Source organism: Hirundo rustica, chromosome Z (assembly GCF_015227805.2).
Source record: "Hirundo rustica isolate bHirRus1 chromosome Z, bHirRus1.pri.v3, whole genome shotgun sequence".
NCBI classification, from domain to species: domain Eukaryota; kingdom Metazoa; phylum Chordata; class Aves; order Passeriformes; family Hirundinidae; genus Hirundo; species Hirundo rustica.
The window spans coordinates 89669566-89687506 of NC_053488.1; the positions used below are offsets into that span (position 1 = coordinate 89669566).

Genomic DNA, 17941 nt, shown 5'->3' on the forward strand with positions numbered 1-17941 from the left:
GAAAGGAGGCCATGTGAGCCTTTTTTTGACTTGTTTATAAGGCAGAAGGGAGCCACAAAGCTTGCCTGAACTGTTTATTTATCTTAAAATATCTTAAAGTCCAAGTACGGCGTAGTGGTTCTGGAAAAGGAGGCTTTGGAAGAGCCAGGGTTAAAGACACCCCATCTTCAGCTGAACCCTGAGACAAAGATCTTCTCTGCAAAGGTTCCCCTTAGGCTGGAGATCAGGAACAGTTAACAAACCCAAGCAGAAATAGAAGCTGAAATTCTCCAATCTGAAATACCTCTTCTTCACATCGCCTGTAAATTGCTCTCCAGTCACCCAGCAAAAATATGGGTAAGCAATGACTGAGTTTGACAAAATCTCATTAAAAAGTACAATAAAACAGTAGAAACTCTCCAAATTTCTGGGCTGATCATTCATCCATTACGAACCAACACAACAGGGCATGGATTCAAGTTTTAATTTTCCTCTCCAAGTTGCCAAAATGTTCACATCTGGTGAGAGTTCTCTGTGCTTAGGGGGAAAAATCTTGAGGATTTAAAGGTTATAACTCCCATGACCCTGAATGGAGTAACCTCAGTGATGAAGACTCTGCAAGAGCTATCTTTGAAGGAACCTGAAAACTGAAGGAAGAGTGCCAGGAATGTGGGATATAGAACAATGCTGCTTGTGCAAACAAAGGAGGTTTGCACATCTGTTTGTTATTTAGTTCTGCTGTTGCAGAGAGGGACTGGCTTCACTTACTGCTACAGAGATGACTTCAGCATCACCCCTGCCCTCCAGCACTTTCCAGCAAGGACTTCTCCAAGCTGTGCTCAGCGTTACTGAGAAGCCAAGGGAGAGCAGCACGAGGGATCTGTCTGTCAGCAAGACAGCATGCAACCAGCAAGTCCGTGCATGGATTAAACCTCCTGAAGTGACCGCTGCCCTGCTCTGCTGCCACACAGCACGGAGGTGAAGGGAGCTGAGCCCCAAGGTGGGGCCACCGTCCCTCTGTCTAGTTCTGCCTGTCCACATCACGCTCCGAAGGAGGAGCTGAGTTACATTCAATGGTCTAACAAAAGATATTGCTCCCCTCCACAGTCCCAACATCAGCAGCAGCTTGGGGAGGAGAGAAAGAGAGTGGACAAAAGCATCAGTAACCTCCACACAGAGCTGACTTAGTGCTCAACACGCAATCATTTAAAAGTGTGGGAATCATAGGACAATCAACTCCTCTTCCCAAAGACCAGCTTACCCACTCATCAGGAAAATCCTTGTCGGGGCTTTCCAAGTACTGCGAGGAGCTGACTGCTCCCTCCAGGCTGGCCACTGCAGGAGCACCACTGAGCTCACTGAGGCTGCTTTACCAGAGCCGTGCAATAATACAGAAATCACAGGAGCTGTAATAATTGACACTGCCCTGAAAAGAAAGCTTACAGCATTTATCCATCTTAAGGGGTTTGCTGTCACTCACATACGAATGTTACACTTCATGTCTTGTGCTGCATATATGAATACAAGAAAGTAGGTGCCTTTATTAATTTGTAGAAACTTCCAGAGAAATGCAGCCTCCAAAGCCCCACAATATGTCACTTAGGTCTTTATGTACATGCAGGTCTACAGAAAGGCTTTTCTGCAGAGTGAAAGGGGGCTGTAGGTAGAACGACTGCTGGAAATCAGCTTAAAAAAATCAACAGTTTCTAATACCTGTGTTTGCCTCCAGTTAATACCATTAGTCATGTTCTGAATTCACATCTGAAATACACCCAGGTACTACAGAGATGAGCATAAGAACCAATTGGAATATTCCATGATAAAACCCAATCCCCTAAATGACAATACATCTGAGTAATTCGGGATGCAACCAGCAAGAAGAGTTTCAGTGAATACCATGGGCCCATTTCTCCTTTACATCCAAATCTTATCTCTATACTGTGATAGTATAAAGAAGACTTAACGTAACTATTTAAATATAACCCATTTCTATTCAAAGAACCCTTCATCTTGCTGGAGTTTATGGGACTCAGATACAATTAAATCTCCCCTGTGAGAAAAGTTACACAGATGTGGAAATGCATGCAGGATCAGGTCTTTCCAGATGACATTTCACGCGAACCTTTACTGCTGATCTGGCACCAGAAAAGTGGAAGTGATGCTTTTAGAAGCAATTCTCTGTAGAGATCCATTACTGACACTGCTTAAAACCCTCTCATTTTGACTTTAAAGCTTTTTCACTATTTTATGGCTGTGGTGACTATTTCTAACATTGCCTTTTTAATGATTAGTGTGTGCTTATTATTTTTGTATTTTCTATTTTTATTTTTATCTTAAACAGTGAATCACTGCTTCATCGGACCAATGATTTTCTTTCCATAATTGATGGCTAAAATACTGGCCAGCACCGGGAACGAAGATAAGTGTGAAATCTGTTGCTTCTAACATTAAAAAACTTATATTCAAAATATTTCCTTTCTGATTTCTGTGCTGGCAAGAGCTCCTAAAACTTACATAGTACGAGAATGGCTCTCGCTCAAGGCAAGGTGAAAAAGGCAGTAGAATACATTTAAGCACATCTAGGTGCTTCTGCACACCCACACAAAGAAAACAAGCCAAACCTGCACAAACACTACGACTGGAAGAGGGCAAAGGGATTCAAAGAAAAAAGTACCAGTATGAGCAAAACCAAGGGAGGAATAACTACCTGAATCACAAAACAGAGCATCTAGCCTCAAAGATGCTAATTCGGGTCCTGAGGGATCTAATCAACCTCTTTGTTGAAGTAAAGATAAAACTTTTTGACAGCAAACGCTTTCTGATAAAATGGAATTTTCAATTACCCTGCGAAACATCTGGTCCACACTGCCATTTCCAGGGAAAACCACCACCACAGTCTGCAGCGCTGGAAAACATTTCACGCTGAGATCTCCGCGTGTTGCTGGGAGGAACAGGTGTCAGGAGCTGTGAACCCAGCAGCAGAGCTCCCGCAAGCGTGGCCATCCCACACCTCCGCCCGCAGGGGCAGCGAGCTGGTGGGGCCCTGCCCGGCAGCACCACAGCGCTCCAGCTCCTCCTGGAAATCAGGGGCTCCTCCAGGGATGGATTTCGAGCCACGGGTCCACCAGGATATGGAGAAAATCCACCACTGCCTTGCGGTGAAATAGGCCAAGTCACGAAGGGGACCCCAGGATTTAACCCCATCCTCCAGGAGACTTCTCCAGCCACCCCAAGGCATCGCTGAGATCCGACAGCCACCCTGAAAACACCCCTCTCTCAAAGAAAATCCGTCTGAAGTTCAGCCGAGGGCGTCGTCAGGAAGGGAGTACACATAAACTTCCAGCAGCGCTCAACACCTCCACAAATAAACAAACAATTAAACGGCAGCCAGGCAATCGCGGAAGGTGGAACGGCACCAGCGCCCGCCTTCCTCTGCATCCCACTTGGTGTCAATTAGCAAGGGAAGGAAAACAATCCTGGGCTGTAATGAACTCCAAATTGGGCACATATTACAGCAATTAAAGCCATCTTTTCATCAGATGAATTTATAATCAATAATTAAGATCCTGAGGTAAAGAGGGACTGGGCAGAAGTCCTGCTTCCAAAATACGCAATGTGGCTGAGCTCCAGGCAGTATTTCTGATGACCTGCTGCTACCCACTGAAGCTCAACGCTCTCCATGCCATGGTTTGCCATTCTTCTGGAAATCTAAGTCATTTCCAAAGCAGGAGGAAGGGCTCCTGCCAGGGGGACTGGCAGCTGGTGTCACTCCCACCCCTGAGCAGCACCAGGAAAGCGAAACACCAGCAGCCACCTGGGGCTCCCACGCCTAAGTACTCACCACTGGTGCCACTGGTTTGAGAGGACAAAGGAGCTTGGAGCCATCCAAGCCTACCTCCTCTGCAGGAAATCTCAGCAGGCAAAGGCTGGGCAGACAGGTCCACAGTGACCACCCTGAGCCACCACAGAGGGATCATCCTCTACTACCCAGCAACAAGGATTTCTGCCAGCCAGGGTCTGCCTGGGCAGATCCAGGGTTACCCACCGAGAAGATAAAGACTCACAAATCATTGGGGCAAAGTCTGAGAGCTGTCCACTCAGGAAGGACTCGTGGTGCCACAAGCTGAAGTTCACGCCCAGCAGAGACTGGCCACGGGGGAACCACGCCAGGCTTCCAGCCAGGAGATCATTACCATCAATGAGCAAACTCCAACAGTGCCCCACCCCATCTCTGGGATTACATGAGATGCAGTTTGGGCAGGGACAACAAGAGAAAGCAGAGGATGGGTACATGAGCTGCCAGGCTGCTCTACAGAAAAGGATTCTGTGTTTGGAGCAGTAGTCAGCCAACAGTCCTGCACATCCTCACCAATGAATTTCTTGTGTTTCCTCCCAATCCTGCCACTCTGGCCCAAAATCAGGTAAAAATTACCAACCCACAACCATCGCTTTAATCATGTGGGAACCGCTGTTATCACCATCATCTCAGCGTCTTGATTTTTCTGATGATTTTCTGCAGCCCCTGTTTGACAAATCAGCTCAGGCAACACACTCTTTAATCTTTTTTTTTTTTTCAGCTTCTGTGACAGTAACCACTCACTTCCCCGCCTGTGCTGCTCCCCTCACAGCTCCACCAGCACCCTGGTAACGCCACAGGGCTACCCCGAGCTCTTCCACACAGGACAGTGGGGGTCCCACAGGACAAGAGAGCTGACTGTGGCACACCTGTCTGCAGGTGCAGCTGGATGGCAGTGCAGCACTGGCATGCTGCTCTCCTCCCAAAAATAAACCAGCCACAGGAGCACCAACCCCCTCGGACACTGCAGGACCAGGAGTCAGGTTGTCTTCGGAAGTCACCTTCTGGAAACACACCGGATTTTTTGGGGTGTATTTTACATGCAGTGAGGAGCTCGTGCTACAGTGGACTGAATCATATTTACTTCCATCCAACTCCTCCTCCGATGAGCTCTGCCTCCAACTCAGCCTCTTTAACTTATTTGCATTGTTATCAGAGCCAGCACGCAGACTTATCAGAAATGTAATCCCTGTAAAACCCTATCTGCAGTCCATTGAGATTGGGTTTTTTGCTGAAGAAATGTGACAAAAAATTAACAGATGTTGCTCAGACCATTCACCAGGATGGGAATCAATTACGAACATTTTTGCTTCTACTGTCATCCCTTACTACAAATGCATCTTAGGAAACCCTCTCCTGATCGAAATGAAAAAGCATTTCTTTGTAACAGAAGAATAATAAATGATGGCTATCAGCCTGCATTCTCTGACACGGTGCTGGTCCGCAGAGAATTAAACTGCCACTGTACAGTTATATAAATGTTTAATTTTTTTCATCTTTGGCCACAGTAGGGTTGTCTGGAAATACATTATCACTGCGGATGCCATCCCTCTCCAATTAGTGTGGCTGGCAGTGTGGAATGTGTAGGTGACCTCTGTGTTCCCTTCCTCGTGGAGTCTTACAGGGTTAACTACGGCCATTTAACAGACTCTATCGAGAATTAATACAGCGATCAGATTGTCTCCAGAAAAATCCCACACTCGGTGGCGCAGATGGCAAGAACTCTCTCTCCCCCGTTTGACTCTTTTATGACAGCACAACAAAGGCATTTAATGATGTTTACCATGAATTGAGTTAAACAGCTGAAGACCAGTTCATAATCACAGCATTTTGTTTTCATATCCTTAAGTCTTTTAGCAGTGGGGCTTCCAGTTGAGCCTCAGCTACAGCTTATCTCAAGATATAGCCAAGTGCCCTGAGGCTCCCCCGCGCCAGAGCACCAAACCACACTCAGGCTTCCTAATTGAAAAAGACAGGATGTTTGCATAGGATGTTTGCATCCCTCAGACATTAAAAGCGACATTCATGCCCAAGTACATGCGACACTTGGGCTCAGCTGAACTCCCCTGACTTCCTTCCTCTAGCTAATACCAGCCTGATTTCAGAGCAGGACTTCATCCCCGCACGCGGGGACGATGAGAGCTGGAAGCTGCCACCTGTGCAGGAGGAAAGACGCAAACCCTTGCCCACTGGCCTGAGCTAATCCCTTGTGGGATGCCTAACTGCCTACGTGCTCTGCCGACCTTTGGGAAAGCTGCCTGGATGGAGCTGGGACAGAACGCCGGGAAGGGCACACACCCCAGGCTGCTCCGGAGGGGAGGCGGGCAGGAACCAGCCCTGGGCACAGCGCCTCTAATTCCTGCCCTAATCCCAACTCCAGTGCTCACTCACCGTCAGGCAGATGCTCAGGGCCTTGGGTTTTCTGCCTGTGAGGAGAGGATAATCCCAACCGCTCACTCACCTGACAGGCGTGGCGTGAAGGTTAGTTTACATCTGCCCAGCGCTCCGACGATGTGCAGCATTATCCCCAGCAAGCACTAAGCATCCTCGCTGCACACCCGCCAGGGCAGCACCCCGTGGGGCGTGCGGGGGGCAGAGGGCACGCCCCCAGGGCGCAGCAGTGCCTCACCTTGCTCGGGGCCCTGGGACCCCATGGAGGGGACGCTGGTGTTCAGCACATCGTTGACGGCCGTGTCGCAGTAGAGGCCTCGCTGCACGTCATGCTCGCTGTCCGTCTGGTCGCTCTCCTCATGGCCGCTGTCCTTCAGGCTGTTCCCCTCCAAGTCCTTGAACGTGGAGCTGCTGGGGAAACACAGCTGTCACTTCCAGGGCGGGACAGGGGGGCCCCCGAGTCCCCGCGGCGCTGCAGCGAGACCTGCGGGGATGGCAGGTCCCTGCCCTCCACAGCACCCCGTGACACTGCCCAGGTGCCGCGATATCATGTGAGCTTGTTGTGATGTTTACAGCTCTGTAGCTGAGTCCTCACAGTTTGTACTGTAAACAATCGTGTTTTCCACATTCCTCTCTGATTGACTTCTAGCCTGCTTAGTGGGATGGGGAGGTGGTAACCTTGTTCTCCAATCCCTGGTCATTCTTCAAAACCTATATAAGCAAAATCTTTGTAAATAATAAATGTCTTTTCTTCAACCTTCTTAGAATCAAAAGAGTCTATGAGTATCTAATAGTGTCCTCTAGCAACACCCAGGCAGGGACAGCTGGGGCAGGGAGTGTAGGGGGAACACCCCCTGATTGACACCTCTGCACCCAAAAACACAGCACCACCCCACAGGCTGCTCCCCACCTGGGTGTGGTGTCAGCCTGTGGGTACCCTCAGGCAGCTTAGGGAAGCTCAGAGCAAAGCAGGATTTGAAATAAAATGTTAAAAATACAGATTAAATGAGCCGTTTCTACAGCTTGGCTCTCCCAAGTTGTACCACCTCATACTGAAGTTACACAAGATCTAAACATTACTTTCTAGGTTATAAGCCAAATCCTAATCACTTAAAGCTTAAAAAAAAAGTCTTCCTGGAAACAGGAATGTCTTTTAATCATGATGATGCATTCTTATTTTTAAAAATAAACCAGTGTTTCTGGGTCCAAGTTCACGCAGCTTTAAGGAAATCTGATACACAGTCAAATACCCTTGACAGCCCCTGCAAGCACAGCCGCTGCTGGGAGGGCCAGGGACTGAGCTGCTCCCAGATCTCCCCCAGGGGCTGAGCAGCACCAACAGCCCACAGAAAGCAGCCCCAGGCCAGAGGGACGGAAGAAGGGCAGCTCCTATGAAGACAGGCTGAGAGAGCTGGGATTGCTCATCCTGGACAATGTTCTGGGAAGACCTTAGATACCCTTCCAGTTCCTAAACTTATAAAAAGGAGTAACTTTTTACATGGGCAAATAGTGATAGGACATAAAAAAAGGGGGAGAGTGGCTTTTTACACAGGCAGATAGTGATAGGACAAGGAGGAATGGTTTTAAACTGGAAAAAGAGAGACGAGATTTAGATATTCGGAAGAAATTCTTCCCTGTGAGAGTGGTGAGATCCTGGCACAGGGTGCCCAGAGCAGCTGTGGCTGCCCCTGGATCCCTGGCAGTGCCCAAGGCCAGGCTGGACAGGGTTTGGAGCAACCTGGGACAGTGGGAGGTGTCCTTGCCATGGCAGGGGTGGCACTGAGTGATCTTTAAGATCTCTTCCAAACCAAACCCTTCTGTGATCCTATGAAGAGCTGCATTTCTGGCTGCATTTGGGACCCCAGCACCCGGAGGGGGGCCATGCCCCAGGACATGGGACTGCTGCGAGCAGCAGGGACACCATGAGATGCACCTGGCCCAGGTGGCACAGCCACGGGGGTGTCCCTGGGGACAGCCACCCTGTGCTCCTGGCATGGGAACACTGCACTCATTGGGAGGATCCACCCGCACCCACTTCTCCAAACTTTCTCACTGACTGGTTTGGTGTGAAACGTCAGTGAAAGACGCGGCCTGGGCTTCAAAGCCCTGAAGAGATGGAGATTTTCATTACTTTGAAAAGCCCTTTTGTGTCTCCACGGAAACCAAGCAGACCACCTACCATCTGATGCTCTGCAAAAGCACACGAGGGGGGAGCTCTGAAATACATATAAATTGGTAAACCTTCAAACATTACCTTTTAAATAAAGATGTCCCTATTGAAGCCACTGACTTTGATTCCAGTTGACATCAAAGATTTTTTAAGTTAAGAAAGCACTACAAATCTACAATTCGTTTGTGTGCGTGTAGATGAGTGAGAGAGGCAGGCAGACAACACAGGAAAAGTACAAATAGATTAATTAAGTGCTGGATTTGAGAAGATTCACTCACCAAAGATAGCAGAGCTACAACATCCTCATAAAGGCAAAGGATGAAAATGATGCCACAGTATGTTACAGAAAATATTTTTTGTTCTCAGATGTCTGCACAGCATTCCTGGCACCCGTTGTACTTAAGGTACAAGACAAAGGTAGAAAGCAAAGGGAGCCGCTGTCCTACACGGAGCTGCTGCTCGTAACGCGCAAGCAACCCACGCTATAAGGCATTTATCTTCCCTGCAGTGAGCCAGACCGTAATGCAGCAGCCACAGACACGCTTCCGTAGCTGACACTTCTCTAAAGGATGGGCAGGTCTGGGGGAATCGGCGGCAGCAGCATTTCCCAAACAACACCGCCTCGGAGTAAGCCCCGCTGCGGCAGGCGGGAGCGCTGTTTGCCTTTATCTTAGGTGTGAACGAGGAAAGATTAATAGATTTGGGGTTTTTTCAGTGTGCCTGAAGACTCTCTGTCGAGGAGCAGCGTGGCACAGGCCAGCCAACTCTCAGAGTCACATTAGCATCGTTAAACACCACGAGCCACGCAGGCAAACACACCTGCCCTTCGCCAGCTGAACCCGCACGGCTCAAACAATGCGCTCGCAGCTCCCTCACTGCTCAGGTTTATAAGATGTAAACAAATGGGATCTCAGCCAGGCAGATAATTGGATATTTTTACTGCTCAGATCAGATCTCAACAGTTCAGGGCCGGCTTCTGCTCCCTGTAAAGCCCGTGGTTCAGCGATGGCATCTGCAGAGTCACCGAGCACAGCCGTGCTGGGCACGGGCACGGCTCTGCTCCCCACACACCTTGGCCAGGCCCTGGGGACAGGAGGGAGGTGGGCCAGGAGCTGCTGGCCCCGTCCTGCACCCTCATCCTGTGCAGGGAGCTGGCCCTGCAGCCCTGCAGCTCCTGGTGAGGAGGACTGATGATGCTGCAAGCCTGGCCTCCTGCCCCTGGGGCGATGCTCACCGCCGGGTTTAGCCAGCCCAGTGGGGTCCAGCTGGGTAACCCCGGAGGGAAACTCCCAGAGACACTCCCGCAGCACTTCTGGGCTCTGAGGATAGCAGTATTTCATCCAGAGGGCTCCATTTCCCCAAGGGTAACCACCAGGTTGCACTTAACTGATTGTTTCCTTTTACACGTGGAAAAGATCAGCCCAGCAAAGTGCTGCTTGCCCTGGTATTCAAACTAAAACAGGGAGCTAGAACAGCGAGCTGCATCCAACCCAATTACCTGCCCCCAAACAACTTGTTGGGGTTTTTTTTTTTAATTTTCCCCGCCTCACATGGCAGGGAGATCTCACCACCCGAATCTATCCTTTTATTCCTGTGCATTCAAATGGAATAAACTCTCAAAATTTGAAAGTTGTCAGGGTAACAGCACTCTACCTCACTTACTGCACCTGCCCAGCATGAAGAAACCAAAGAGAAGGAAAAAAAACCATTTCCTTTATTGCAAACCATGAGCCATAGGACTTAATGGGAAGTAAGTACTGTTTTAAAATCAAATTATTACTCCTGAAAAATTTTGCATATTAAAATAAGAAAGCAGTATATAACACAGTACGAAAGAAATTAAACCCTTGGGATTTGGCTGGGCAAAGCCAAGCCCTCCAAGCAAGGCTACGTACCTTTTTATTAAATGAGCTCTGCTGTTCACGTAGTTGGAGTCAAAGGAGTAGTTTTCAGTCTAGAAGGAGGAAAAGAAAACGGAGACGGTTACGAGTCTGGTTTCTCCATGAGCGGGAAGAGTCAGGTTTGCAGGGCCAGGATGAAATCCTGCGGGAGGGAAGGAGCATGCCATGATGGCACAGACCCCTGCCAGCAGGGCAGAGCCAGGCATGGAAATCTCCAGTACCTGTCAGTCTTTCCACCAACTTTCTCAAAAAAAAAAAAAGAAAAAAAGAGGCTGGCTGGCGACCACCGAACAATTTTCAGAGAAGAAACAATGTGACTATGCTCTGTTACAAAACTAATTGCATTTAATTCCCTGATGGACTCAGTTCTGTGTGTGTCAATTTGACTGAAAGTTCAAAAGGTATTTTTCTTATTAGTGTATAATTAACATGTTAAAATATTTATTGCACAGATATGTAAATGCCAGCAAGGTAATCCCCTGCCGGAGAATTTAATGCGGGCACTTTTCTTTGTTTTACATCATTTCATTTGCAGAGACACTGGGATCTGTTATTAAAAAAAAAGCAAAAAACGGGTGACATGCTTCAAAGTTGGAGAGGAGTAAAAGAAGGGGAGAAAAGTCAAAGGACTTGTTATTTGCAAGCAAAACCCACTAACTCGTTCCGCACTGGAAACGCCCCCTTTTAACCCCAGATTACACAGCCCTGGGGTTCTGGTGTTGGCAGCAGGGGAGGAATCAAAGAAGTCAACCAGCAGGTAGGGGAGAGAGCAGAGGCAAAGCCACGAGACCACGGTGGGAGCCATCAGGGGCTGCCACGTGGTGTGAGCAGTGTGGTGGGACCCGGTGGGAGCCCTGCAGTGGGATGCAGCGGCAGGTGCACGGTAGGATGTGATGGGAGATGCATGGTGACCCCCAGGGCTGGAACACGGTGGGATCTGCACAGCCCGGCCAGGATCCTTCCTGCACTTCGGGGACCCCTGAGGATGCAGGATCTTATACAAGTCAAGCACTGCAGTCCACCCAAAGTCCTCCCAGACCTGCAGGGATCCCACCTGGGCTCCCACCAGCACCACCCCTGGCCCTGGGGATGCTCCTTGGCTCCTGAGCAGCAGAAGGAGCAGTCTTTGCTCTGCTCCCCTTCCTCCAGGAGAACAGCAGCATCCTCCCAGGACAGCAATGGGAACACCCACCTGCCCCACAGCCCTGTCCCGCCTTCTCCCTGCCACACTCCTCCTCGCCCTAGCCCCGTGGTCGTTCTCCTTCCCAAAGAGCCGCTCTGGGATGCTATGGCCTGTTTTTATGGCAATTATGAACATGGTAAAAATAAATGCATGCATCTTTAATGTCTCAATAAATAAAGGAAAGCAGAGTCTGCTGCTAACGTAATCACAAAGGCAGGATGCAGGGAGCGGGGCCACTGCAGCAGAGCCGAACGCGAAATCCAATCGTACCCCAGCAGAGGTTACACGGCTCTGCCAAGATAATAAAGCAGAGGCAGCGTTGGTTAAGTGTAACCTTTTCTGAAATACAGCACAATATCTAATTTACCAAACAGGAACCTCCCAGAGAGAAACATGCGAGGAGCAGCGAGCCGGGGGAGTTGGCCTAGCACTCAGCACAGCTCGGTTATTACTTTCACACAGTAATTACTGCTGGAGAGTCACGCTGGAGATTTACTGCACAAACTACTGGTCCCTGCAGTTCCTGCAGCCGCGGTCCTGCCGGATGACTTTGATGCTTAGAAATCAGGAGCAAACAGACACCTGTGTGTTTTTAAAGCATATGATACCCAGGAACCTAAAGACCACAGAAAACAGCGGACCCTGAGCTTGCCCATCAGTCCTGGTGCTGCCATCCCTCGGGGGTGGATGCCACCCCACAGCACTCCCCCCGAGCAGCCTCACAGCAGCCCCCAGCCCTGCAAATGAGCTGAGAGCACCCAAGCAACGGAGGGCAGAAGGGACAGGAGCCACTTTTGGCACATTCCTTACAGAATGGGGAGCCCCCTCTACCACCCAGCACTGGCAGACGTGGGAACAGATGCCACAAACCCAGAGCCTCAGCTGGCCCTGTCCCCACATCCCCAGCCCCAGCAGCACCCCCAGCAGCAGGGAGACTCCCTGCACCCACCACTGCCTCCATCCCCACGTGTGCAGAGTTCAGCCCTGGGAAAACCAGGAGAGGAACAGCTGGGTGAGAGGATGCAGGCTGCAAATGTCAATAGATACAGGTACACTGAAGAGCTTTAAAACACTCAGAGCGCGGACACTGCATCGCCAAGGCTTCAGGAGCCAAGGAATGCCCAATGTCATCCACAGGATGACCACTGCCACCAAAATCCCACAGCCTGAGGAGACACCACACGTGCTGCCATCGAACTGCCACAGCCCAGATACAGACCTGGCACTAAATCCCCCTCCTCACTGGGAGCTTTGCTATTGATTTCAAACCAAAAACAAAGACCATATCCTGGCTCAACTCATTCACCGATGAGCAAATTCCCTGTGATTTATGCCCAATGGACAGGAGTTGTGTCCTTCCTGTGTATTCCCTGCTCCATTTGTGTGCCCCCTCTTCAGGATGCACTGCACCACTTCATCCACACGGAACAAGAGGGTTCCTGAGGGCTTGGACACAGCGTCCGTTCCCAGGCTTGGAATTCCCCCCACCCCTGGACACAGCATAAGTAACGATAATTACTTCCAGATTTCAGAAAGAACAAGGACTGACATGGCCAAAAGGACAGGAAATCCTCTTCCCTGGGTCTGCAGCCTCAGAGGTGAGAGCTGCCTGTGCTGCCCATGCTGGCACAAGGGTGGGCTGCCCATCCTTCCCACACCAGCACGCTCCCTCCAGCCCAGTTTCTTCACTTAGCCATGGTATGATCTGTCAAGGTTATCTCCATGCAGACTAGGGGATCAAAACAGAAAAATAAAAAAGAAATGAGATTTTTCATGGAGAAGGGCTGCTTTACAACTTGCATTATTCAATCAAAGTTCACTTGATTTAATTCTAGTTCATCCTGCAAGGTGCAACCACTTACAAACAGAGGCGAAATGATGGGAAAGGAGAGCATCTTCGACATGTCAACATTTTAATTGGGAAAGGATCCACTCCCTCTCTTAATGAGACCCAAAGAACAAAGTCAAAGCACAAAAAAGAGGGAAAAGGTAAGGCTGGCTGGCACCGATGAAAGTGTGTTCTTCATCAAGTGCATCGCTGAGAGGCTGGCCCTCATCTTCTTCATTATTTTGGCAAAAGCAAATGAACTGTCACTTTCTCACTAATCAGCATCACTCCTGTAGAAATCAAAGGGCAGCCCAGCCCCAAGTCCAGCCTCTCCTTTCCGTGTTCAGAGGCAGGCGCAGCAAGGACGTCCCACACACGCTGCCAACTCTTATCTCCTGCTCCTTGTAACTGAAGAAAGGACGCTCACACTTGTCATCATCAGCCCAACAGCCTCTGTGCCATGAATAAACAATATATTCCAGACATTGGGAAACGATGAGTAACACCTTGCATGAAGTCTGTGGCCTCAGCCTGCACCTCTCTCGAAGGAGAGCCATCCTGCTGTCCTCCAGGCTCAGGATTTGCTATCCAGAGGCAGATCTGTTGGTGTCAACGCCACCAAAGAGAGGCCTGGCTCGGCATGCAGCTTACCAGTGCCTAATTTGAACAATGCTTCTAACCGCTGCCTTAGCAACACAAATATAAATATAACAACAGGCACACTCCAAATCGAGCAATCAGGAGGGAAATATTAAACTTTTTTTTTTTTTTTTCCCCTAGCGGTTGCTTTTGGTCGAGAACTGCCAATTCCATTAAATATAAAAAAAAAAAAAAAAAAAAAAAAAAAAAAAAAGATGTACAAACATCAGTGCAACTCTTCTTGACCTGGATATCGATGGGGTGACTTCCCCGACAGCAAAAGGTCTGCTAGAAACGGGGCACTGCTCTAACGACTGCTCACTCTCTGCCTTAGAAACACAAATAAACGCTGCCGGATCCAGAGGCAGTTAAAGAGGAGCTAATGCAAGTGCCAGCAGAAAGGTCAGGGGGCTGCAGCAACTCCAGGCACGGCCAGCACCGTGGACTGCTGGAGAAACAGAGGATGCTGGCTGGGGTCAGTGCCCAGGGCGGGAGGGACGTGTCCCGGGCCAAGCCAGCAGGCTGGAATCAGCACAGCCACATCCCTGCAGCCTGCTCGCCGCAGGGCAGATGCCCGGCATCAGCTTCCTTATCACTCTTCCCACTTCTCAGCAATTTCAAAGGTGGGATATTTTCCAAACCAAACTCCACAGAGGTGAAAAATCCATCCTTCTCCACTGCACGTGGATCCAGGCTCTCGGTTAAGGGGTTTTGGCTCCTCGGTCCACACATCAGCCCCCAGCAAAGTCCACGGTTGTTTGGAGCTGGACCCATCTCTGCCGACCCAAAGTGACAGGTATCCATCCATCTGCCAGCCTCTGCCTCAGAAGATGGCTCTAAAGCATCTCAGCGCAGGGGCATTTTGCCCTTCTTCTCACTTCAGGGTGAAAACATCTCTGTCTTCCCACAAATTACTGTAAACCTGCTGCAACCTCCTGCCAAAGCATGTAGGGACTCTTCACAAAATCAGCTTCATAAAAATGACACATTTAGCACCACTTTTTCAGGGTTATCCCTTGAGCCTTTTTTTTCCCCTACGTGCCTTGTTAATAAAGCTTGCATGTCACCCTTTATTATTAAAAACAAAGCGGGCCTTTCTCCAAGGCTGCAACGTGCATCTCTCCTTTTGGGTTCCACAAAATCCTCCGGAAAACACGCGATGGCTCCTCATCCTCTGCGCCAAGCTGCACATCTCCACCCGGAGCACCAGCCTCCTGTGCTGCAGCCATCACTGGGGACCACAGAAATGGCAAATTGTTCCCAAAAATCCACTGGGCCTCCCCGGTGGGAAGGGTAGGGCTTGTAAGACCTCTTCTCCTGGTCCTTCTGTATCCTCAGTCCTGCCCTCCATGAGCCACTCAACCACGGGCTCCAGCATCTGCAATAGAACTGATGCTGCCTTTTAGGAGTTCTCACCAGCACTTAATTCTTATGGTCTGAGTTATATTGTGGGTGATACAGAATTCATGCAAATTAAATAAGAACACTCCAGCTTGCACTTGGGAAACGGCGAAAATTTCAAAGTAGGGACCAGGCCGAATGAAGTAGGCATCAGCAAAGAGGAAAAGTCATTTAGCAAGCTGCTTCTTTAACCCATAAATAAGGAAGCGGTCTGAGACTCCTTCCCACCGGGAGCAGGTGCAGTAGGAAAGCCCATGGAACACTGGAATGGAGCCCCATGGGCCGAGAGGAACAGCCAGGCTGGTGCTGATGCCCTCACACCCAGCAGCACGGCTGGCTGCCCTCTGCACACCGAGGATCTGAGCAGACCCAGCTCCGGGCTGGGAGCGCATCTCAAAGGACGTCAGGAGAGATCTTCCCCACTGTGTGTGATGGCAGGTAATTAGCCCCGTGCTTCTGGCCCTGACGAGGACAAGGCTGCCTCAGAGCGTGGGTCAGGGGCCAGGAGCCGTGCCCAGGTGCAGTGGCTGACCCAGGGAGGAGCCGTGCTCCTGCCCTCCCTGCTCGTCCCCTCCTGCGACACCCGCGCTGCGCACAGCCAGCGGGGGAGATGCCAAACAGACCCCCATCTCCCAGCCCTGGCACGATGGTGGCTGTCAGAGGTCTCAGAGCAGCAGCAGCCCGAGGCTTTGGGTTAAACCAGCGCAAACCCCACCCAAACAGCTGCTGGGGCTTCCACCATGGGGAGAGCCAGCAAACGCTGACAGACACAGTGTGGGGAGCGACGCCCAGGTCACAGCAAGGAACACGTCACCCTGGCCCCTGACAGCCAAGCTGTGCTGTGGCTCTGGGACCCCTGCAGGGTCAGCGCCTTTGGAAAGCACCCATCTGGCCACTGGTGTCCGTCAGTAGCTCCAGCCACTCCACGGGCACAGCACAAGCCAGGCAGAGCACCAGAGGATGCACCTCTGAGTGCCAACAGCCCCAGGCAAGACAGAAGGGAAAACATGAAGCAATTCAGCCCTTAAAGAGTATTTTAGAGCCAGTCACCTGGAAGAGCTGAAAGGACCTGACCTCTGGCATCTCTCCCCGCAGCCCTCTCCCCACACCGCGCTCACTGACTGAGCTTCTCATGCAGGAGACTGCAAACTGTGAACTACCAACGTAGCGTCTCTGACAAAGTAAGTGCATTTAGCATCTGGTATCGATGTTTTATAATTAGATGTAATACAGCAGATCATTTTCCTGCACCTGATCAATGAAACCAGGGTTGGGTTTGGGGTTAGGCTGTTTTGCAGACACTGATTGCTGCCTAAGCCTACTGGAGCAGTGCCTCGCTTGCTTCAGCAGGAACGAGCAGAGACGAGGATGTGCAAACACAGCATCCATTTAGATTTACTATCCCCGAAATATAAACAGAGTGTTTATTTCTGGCCTTTTAAGTAGTAATTCCAAATTTAATGAGGTACAATGAACATTGCTCAGAGCCAGACTCTATGGCTACTTAACACCACCAAGCCTCTAATTATTACTGCAGCTTAAATAAAGGGCATTTCGTTATGATGGACATTATTAAACACTGAAGGAACTGAGTCCAGCCTCCATTTTCTCTTGATGAAATAAAAAGCATTGCAGAGAAATGACTGTGAGAGTTCATCCTTTAGCATCACTCTCTCATCAGACTAAGCAGCAGTATCAAGCCAGACTGTATTAAAGTGCAGGCACGCCACTAATCCACCCTGAACTCCTGTCTCTTCCCCAAACAAATACAGGCTTTGTCATTTTTTGTTTCAAAATGGATGGGAGGCAAGAGAAAAGTTGCTGCTGAGATGTGATTTTGGAAAAAAAAAAGGTATAGGATTGAAAACTCAGATTGAATCCAGGAGCAGCAACACACAACAAAGGCAAAATTACACCCCACAAAGCCACAAACTGTGTCACCCGGTTGGATTTGTCAAAAGATCAGAAATCTACAGTATGGTTATGAAGAGCAAAAATGCAATCCTAAAACACCTGCCTCACCTTCACATGGTATCTACAAGGCCGAAGCCTTTTGGGGGACGTGGCACAGGGGTCCCTCCGTTGGAACCATCACAGCAGACACCTGCTTAGCACCACCCCTCAGAATCTGTTGAAAAGGAAAATTCTGACCCAAAACTGGGGCAGGCTTTCTCGGGAGGAGCATACAGGCACGTTCTCACATGGACCAAGAGCAGCCAGGAGGCTGGTGATGCTCTGGCAGCCACCCAATGCTTCACCCCTGCCTGGCACAGGTGGGATCTGGGGGCAGCAGGGGCAATGCCCCCCTCCCAAGTGCCCACCGATGGGCAGGGGGCTGAGCTTGTTCCTGAGCCTTCTGCACAGGGCTCCTGCCTCAGTGTACACCAAGGAAAGCTCCCTGCAGGAATGTAACAGCCAATAAACCCAATAGAAGAGGGTTTTCCCATTACATGTACCTGGGCCTTTCAGATGTGTAATGGATCCACACACGCAGCTCCCAGCACAGACTACACCCTCCTCTAACTACTGCAAGAAACAATCTGGATCTAATCAGCAGGCCTGGGGTGATGGGGCATGACTTAGAGATCTGTTA

At 49.9% G+C, this 17941-nt stretch overlaps 1 protein-coding gene across 2 annotated transcripts in view; it reads right to left on the reverse strand.

Moving 5' to 3' along the window:
- The window catches only part of PCDH19 (protocadherin 19), a 56409-nt gene that overhangs the window by 18211 nt on the left and 20257 nt on the right, over window positions 1–17941 (reverse strand). The window contains exons 3-4 of one of the 2 annotated variants that reach the window (XM_040090513.1): window positions 10292–10350; window positions 6465–6634 (exon numbers count right to left, since the gene is read on the reverse strand). In XM_040090513.1, coding sequence (XP_039946447.1) covers window positions 6465–6634; window positions 10292–10350 — 229 coding nt within the window. Of the gene's footprint in view, window positions 1–6464; window positions 6638–10291; window positions 10351–17941 lie in introns of both variants that reach the window. The other variant, XM_040090512.1, reaches the window with a different exon arrangement.